We start from the raw sequence: 7500 nt of genomic DNA, 5'->3' as shown, positions 1-7500 counted from the left end.
TTTATTCTGTTTTTCTTTTCTCTTCAGCTACTTTGGGTACCCTGGACTTCAGCCTTCTGTATGACCAGGAGAACAACGCTCTCCATTGCACCATCAACAAAGCCAAGGTGAGCCAACTGCAAAACACAAGTCTCTTACACGGTTGCCAGATGTGTCTGATGATTTCCTGCCCAAAGAATGCTCGAAACCCACCTGGTGGTACTAAATGGCGCCCAATTTGAACTAAATTGTACTGATTTCCATGGCTATAAATCTGCAGGAAAAACCCGCCCAAATGCCATTTTTTGCCCTTTTTACCCGCTCATCCTAAGCAGCCCAATTGGGCGGGAAACAGTGGGTGGGAAACACTAGAGTCTGAGATAACTGCCTGTTACAGTCAGTGTGTGAAAAAAAATGAACAAATTGTTTAGTGACTTGAGTTACCCCTTCGTGTTGGCGTTTCCTAATTTGCAGGCCTTTATGTCTCCATCTAGAAGTATTAACTCAACACAGTGTTTCATCTGAAGGCGATTTTGGGCCAGCTTGAAGTGGCCTTAGCAAAAGCGAAAAGTTAGACAAGTGGGTAGTTCGCCAAATTGCCTGAGAGTGTCTCTCCCAAGTGCCTCTTTGTATTCCAGACTGTGCATAATCAAATCTCCCTCTAAAACGATCCAAACTGTAGGCACAGAATAACTCGAATTCCCCTCATCCTCATCCTCGTCACCTCCCATTCAATTCTCCATCAGAACAACAGGGATCATGATGGCGATGAGGCCACTCATTCACTGTGGCCTCCTCCGCAAGCTTTCTTGACCCCACTTGACTCGACTCCCATCCTTGATATTGTGGTTTGTGTGGAGCCACGGAGGGAGGCGAGCTGTATTTGTAATGTGTATGCAAAAAAATGCAGCCACAAAACAAAATGGAGCTCTTTCACCATATGGCATCTGTGCAGTACGGCACAATCTTTTTAGAGAAGGGAGGGGGGGCGATATATCAAACACATTCAGTCTCATAATTGCTTATTGCATTTGCCATTAAGTGGGGCAGGTGAGTGAATGTTGTATACCAGAAGAGCTATATTAACCACCAGTCCTGAGAGGGGTAATGCTTCTGCAGTTGGTATGTTTTCCGCTGTGCTCGCCTCTTCCTCACCCCCCATGCAGCGTGTCTGGAGGGGAATCTCCCTCGACAACAGAGCCCCGGCAGCATCTGCTCCTGTCCATTTCGTTTACATCGCCGACCCTTCCCTTCCTGATGCACATACACAGGGGAACAGCAACACACATGCACACACACACATACACGCATACACTCACACACACACACACACACACACACCTATACACACACACACACACCTATACATATACATGCGCGTACACACACACACACACACACACACACACCTACACACACACACACCTACACATGACCATGCGCGCGCGCACACGCACACACGCACACACACACACACACACACACACACACACACACACACACACACACACACACACACACACACACACACACACACACACACACACACACACACACACACACACACACACACACACACACACACACACACACACACACACACACACACACACAAATCCCATCAAGGCTCACAGCCCTGTGCTCACAAGTACACAAATGCCTTCCATATGACCTACTGCATAGCCTTAAGTGCCTTCCAGGTAACACCTTATCTACAGTAAGAGTCCATCGTATGTGCCATTCCAGGTGCACAGCAAATCTTGCGGTATTAATTCAACACTTCGAGTGCTATGGGAACAAATTCACTCTAGGAGATGCTAAATTGACTCTCTTTTTGACCAGATGCTAAATTGTCTCTTTGATCAGTTAACAGTGAAAAAATAACTAATAACTTATCTAAGGCCTTATTTGTATAGTACATTCATAGATGCCAAATCGGTTCAAGTCTGGTCTTTTTAATTGTTTACTCTCGAATGCCTGACCCTAACCTGAAACAGGACATTCTTAATAGCAATTTCAAAGAGCGCAGAATAGATAATCGGTAAGTTTAAAAAAACTAAAGCGTGAAATAGTATTGTTTATCAAGTCCATACATTGCACTAAGCACATCACTTTTTACACTGATATTAAACACTTGGATGTTGAGAACTACAGCCACTTAACTTCATCATAATTAGCATTAAGTAGATAATATTGCTGATACAGTATGATGCTAAGTACTCCCACACTCACTTTGTGCTTGAGTATCTGCTGGCTGAGAAACCCAATGACCAGTATAGAGAGGGTAACTCAGGACACTTGCACAGTTATGGTGACAAAAACCAAAGGCCGGACAGCCAGCCTTGAGTCACTATAGTCATTTGTCATGGTCTGGTAATCAATGCTCAGGAATAGTCCTTTCATAATGTCAGCGAATTCAATTTTTGAGGATAGAGAGTTTAGATAAGCCTATCGTTACCTATAAAGCCATGCCAACAGGGCACAAGGAGTCTAATGCTTTCCATAAGTCTCAATTTATGTCCGTGAAAAAGCCAAGATCCCTCACAGTAGGTGGACCAAACCCCTGTTGGCTTAGACATGCTGTTTCAGGGTGGGTGACTTTATCTCCTCACAACATCAAAGTTGAACTCTCGGTGACTCTGCGATGCAGCTTTTGTTTTTGAATCAGCATCAATTTAAAGGAGAAGCCCCATTCTAATATCTAACTCTGGCAGGAGTAACCTGAGGATAACTGGCTGGCTGGCTTCATTTTTCAAAAAATGTTGTTTTCATCAGTATTCTTTTTCCGCTTCCCTCCACTGGATAATTGCTTTCATGAGCAGGGTTTGCCCTTAAACCAGCCGATTTCCGAAGCTGCAGCCTCTGGCTTTGCAAAACTCCCCTCCTGAGAATAGAGAGCTTGTTGGGAGGCAGGATGTGTGATGTGTGTGTGATTTTTTTTTCTTTACTTCTCTCCACTAGTTGTCAAGCCTTTCATGAAGTCGCCGTTCACCTCCTTTTCCTTTTTCTTTCTATTTTTTTTGTTTTTCCATGAAGCCTTGGAATGGCGTAAACAACAACAAAAGGGCCCGGGCTGCCAGGGAGAGCAGCCTGACAAGGGTTGTCCTCTGGGGAGACCGATGAGCACGCCTCGTTCATTTTGCCTCCCGTGATTGATGCCATTGTTTAAACACTTACACAATGGGGCACGCGCGGCCTGTGAGAGATGCCCTTCACCAGCAGACAGACGGGGTACAGGCGCCTTCTCCTCCTCCATCAGCAATCTGTCATGGAGTGCTTTACCTTTTTGTCAATGTTGTTAGGCTCCGGGGTTGCGCTTATCTAGAATCTCCCGTGCGGCGTTGTTGGGGGGTGAGGTGGGGGGGTGTTTATGGTTATCTGCATTCTGGAATCTATCTTCTGTGCCGGCATATGCAGCTTGTAGGCTAGATAACACATCGCCGGTTATGGTTTAGGAATTCGGCAGGTACTGCCAAAGCTTGTCAGCTTAACACCTGCCACACTGACAGCCACTCGCTTTAAAAAATACGAGGGAGAGCAAGAAAAGAATAGTTTCTGTGTTTGGCTGTCTAGGGTCTGGCAACGACTAAATTCTGGTTCTTATTGAACCTTGGCTATGCCTAGTTAGAGGACAGTCTCTGTCTGTCTGCATTTGTTGTGCCTCTGCCTCCCTGTGATCCCCTATATCACAGGCGAGCCAGTAGATGAAGGCTTGCGGTAGTATAAGGGGACACAACACCTGCCATGGCTCTGTCTTGGGATGGAGGGATGATCAGAGTCTCCTTCTGGACAGACGAGATAACATGGAAGTTGCCAAAATAAAAGGGCTTCAGCAAACCTCAACTGGGGTCAATATGAGCTACCTGTCGAGCTGAGCTACCAAGTTGTTTTATTATGCACTACTGTAGTGCTCCTGGCGGGGTTGGATTAGGGTTTGGGGTTTTTTTCGGTTGGGTTTGGCCCATGTTAACATGTTAACAACCTATTCAAGTCAAGTCAAGTCAGCTTTTATTGTCAGTTTCTTTCTTCATATGCACAGGTCATACAAGGAAATTGAAATTACGTTTCCCTCTCTATACCATGAAAGGACATAGACATACACAGGAGGACTGACATCAAAGTGCAATACAGGACAAGTAACCGTAAAGTGATGAAGTAATAAATGATAACTGAGCATTTAACATTGGTGAGTGACAGTAATGGACCAGTGATAAACCAGTAACAATAAAGTGATGAAGTAGTATAACAATTTAAACATTTAACATCGAACATTTGCCATTTAATATATAGCGGGAAATAGAATAGAAGACATAATAACAATAATAATAATAATAGTAAAATACAAAAATAAGTCAGCTATTGGCAGCTGATCTCAACAAAGAAGCCCATCTCGACAGAGTACTAGCACCACAAAGCAACTAGAGCTCCTAGGTGCGCGTAGCACATAGCATAATAACAAGAAAAAGGGCACACGACTCATTCCTCACGGCCAAACTGTTGATTAACTCCCTCCCTCTGCATTGTTTGGGTATCAGAGGGAAACCATGATTGCAGTGAAATTACTTGTTGAGAGATTATAGGCGGAAGAAAGGACGTCTGTGCTTTAAAGGCACACTTTTTGTGGAATATTTGCTGACTTGTGTTTCTGTCAGCATATCCAAAGTAAACAAGATTTGGGTATGTTTTTCAGAAGTTGTGGTGCAAACATGCAATAGCCGAGAGCTTATTCAACAGTCTTGTAGGTAATGCTAGCAGCACCCCACAGATGGTGAATATTAAGCCATTGGCGATTGAAAGGAGAGAACTTCAAAAGGATTCTTTAACAAGACATCAAAGCCCTCTTTGTACAGCGTTCATGTTAAAGTTGTAGAATCAAAAGGTTTTTTGTACTGTTACATTGGCACTAGGAAAGAATTTAAGTTTGAAAGGAAACTTGTTTAGCTTTTAATAGGTTTTTTTAATAGCCGTGTCATAGCTACTGCATGCAGCTTTTGGTTCCTTTGGGCAGGTTATGTCATACACATGTACATTTGAGTGAAACGACAGCGCTGACAGTGCAGAGAAACACAAAGAGAAGAGGAGATGAATGAGTGGGAGAGATATAGTGTATCACAGAAGTGCAGAATACACTCCTCACATTTCTGCCAATTTGTAAGTAGTACAAAGAAAAGTGTTCTATGCTTACAGTCATGCATGGTGGGACTGACATGGTTTGGGGCTGCATGAATGCTGTCAACATTGGGAAGCTGAATTTCACCAACAGAAACATGCCTGTTATCATGTACTGCGACTGACCATGATCCTCTCAGTTGAATTTTAGCAGGGTTGTACTCACTTTTATTGACACATTAATGGCTGTAGGTATTTTGAATGATGTTGTGTGAACACTACGTACATTGAAACACTAATATCAGCTGTACACAGGCTACTTTTCATTGTGTCAAAGTGAAATGTCTTTGATGTTGTCCCATGAAAAGATATACTAACAGATTACACTAAAAAATAATAGACTAGATATACTAGCAAAACATATACTAAAAACAAACTGCATAAATGTGAGGGAAATACTCCCATCTGTGATACACTGTATATGGTATGGGTTTGTTATCTTACTGGGCCACAACACAGAGAATTTTGGTTTGGTGTAGGCAGGAGCCCCCATACTCTTGGTGCAGATGTGCCCTTATGAAGACCCCTGGTCAGTATGGTCAATGCCAGGTGTGGGCTGTTTGTCAGTCAGGGGTGTTTTGTGCAGGTGTGTGATTGGAATGCAGGTACCGTAGGTGCAGGCAGACAGGTGGAAAGTCAGGGAAAGTTTTTTTTGTGATCAAAGCACGGGGGCCGCCTTCGTACCCTTTTCGCCTTGACTTGGGCTGTCTGACCGGGCTTTCATCTCCACGTAGACGCCAGCCTCTCTGACCCCCTCCTGCACCTCTCTCGCCGCTGGAGCAGGTGAGGCGGGTGGACCCGGGACATTACGACCCCGACACACACACACACACACACACTGACACACACACAAATTACGGTATGCACAGAAACACACACACACACACACACACACACACACACACACACACACACACACACACACACACACACACACACACACACACACTTGGCCCTGAATGGGAAAACACCAGGCAAGCAAGGTAGGCAAGCAGACAGGCAGGTCTGGGCCCCAGGCTCTTCGGCATGTTAATGTTTCATGTGGCTGTCTAATAATGGAGGGCTCCTCACTGGCAGCAGGTTGGAGAGGTGACGGGCTGAGTCAGCCACCAGGTTGACGCCTGTTAGGAAGGCCACCGACTAATTCATCTTTGATGTGTGTGTGTGTGTATGTGTGTGTGTCTGTGACGTGTCTTTGTCACTGCCCTGTAGAAGGCCTTATGCCGTGACTTGAGCATGGGCTTGGTGCCATGTAGAACTTGTCCAAACAGACAAATAAAAGACATTTTAACTCTGAGCGCTTTAGTCAGAAAAACATTTTTCTTTCTTACTTGTGCTGCCTCTGTGTTCCTTCGGGAAGGGCAATGTGTCAAAGAGGATGATTGATTGATTGGTGATTTTAAGGGGTTCTCTGTTATTTTTCATTGCAAGCATTTCTGAAGAACTTTCTGAGCTTTATAAAGAAGAGAGAAAGTGCTAGACAGATAGAGGGCCTTGCCATGGCCTTAAACATGAGTGTTCTCATCAAAGAGAGGCGTGCAGATTCAAACCTTGAGGGCTTCCTGAGAAATTCAATCTAGTACAAACCCCAACTCCGATGAAGTTGGGACGTTTGGTAAACAGTGAATAAAATCAAAATGCTATCATTTTCAAAACATTCAATCTATTCATTAGATGGAGAATAGTGAAAAGACAACATATTAAGTGTGAAAACCGAGAAAAAATATTGTTTTGGGGGACATATGTACTAATTTCTAATTTGATAAATCCAACACGTCTCAAAAGAGTTGGGACGGGGACAATAAATGGCAGCAAATGTCGAGGAAGACTAAAAACAAAACAAAAGACAACACTTAACAGTTAAATACATTAACCGATGAGATGATTTTATATAAAAAACAGTGTTAATTCCTATCTTGGACATGATTTCACCAGCTTAAATGGTGTGTGTATTCCTTGTCATGTTTTGCAATGTTTTCCTTTCTGTAGTGCTTACAGTGTGACAGGTCTTGACCAAAAACCCACCATTTTATCACCTGCTGGTCCTTATGATGGAGGCAAACTGTTAAAACATAGTAGAGAATGCAATTTGAACTTACTATGTGGCAGTAATCGAAGATCTCCCTTCAAAATATAATGCATGAGTGCCTTTTCATGCTGTTTAAAACCCATTTATACCATTCAGCACTGTATTTAACTCTACAGATGAGTGAGAACATCTTAACCAATGCACTACTGCACCCACATGCCATCATGGAGGCCGGCTTTTGAAGCTAGCACTAACACAAGTTGGATGGTCCATTTTCACTGTAGCACAGGATGTGCAATGCTCTATTATTGTGAAAAAGAATG

At 43.6% G+C, this 7500-nt stretch overlaps 1 protein-coding gene across 1 annotated transcript in view; it reads left to right on the top strand.

Moving 5' to 3' along the window:
• The window catches only part of doc2b (double C2-like domains, beta), a 230620-nt gene that overhangs the window by 165090 nt on the left and 58030 nt on the right, over positions 1 to 7500 (top strand). The window contains exon 11 of the mRNA XM_063204002.1: positions 28 to 107. Within this exon, the coding sequence (XP_063060072.1) occupies positions 28 to 107 (80 nt within the window). The remainder of the gene's footprint in view (positions 1 to 27; positions 108 to 7500) is intronic.

This window comes from Engraulis encrasicolus, chromosome 7 (assembly GCF_034702125.1).
Source record: "Engraulis encrasicolus isolate BLACKSEA-1 chromosome 7, IST_EnEncr_1.0, whole genome shotgun sequence".
NCBI lineage: Eukaryota > Metazoa > Chordata > Actinopteri > Clupeiformes > Engraulidae > Engraulis > Engraulis encrasicolus.
This window is presented reverse-complemented; position numbering and strand designations above follow the sequence as displayed.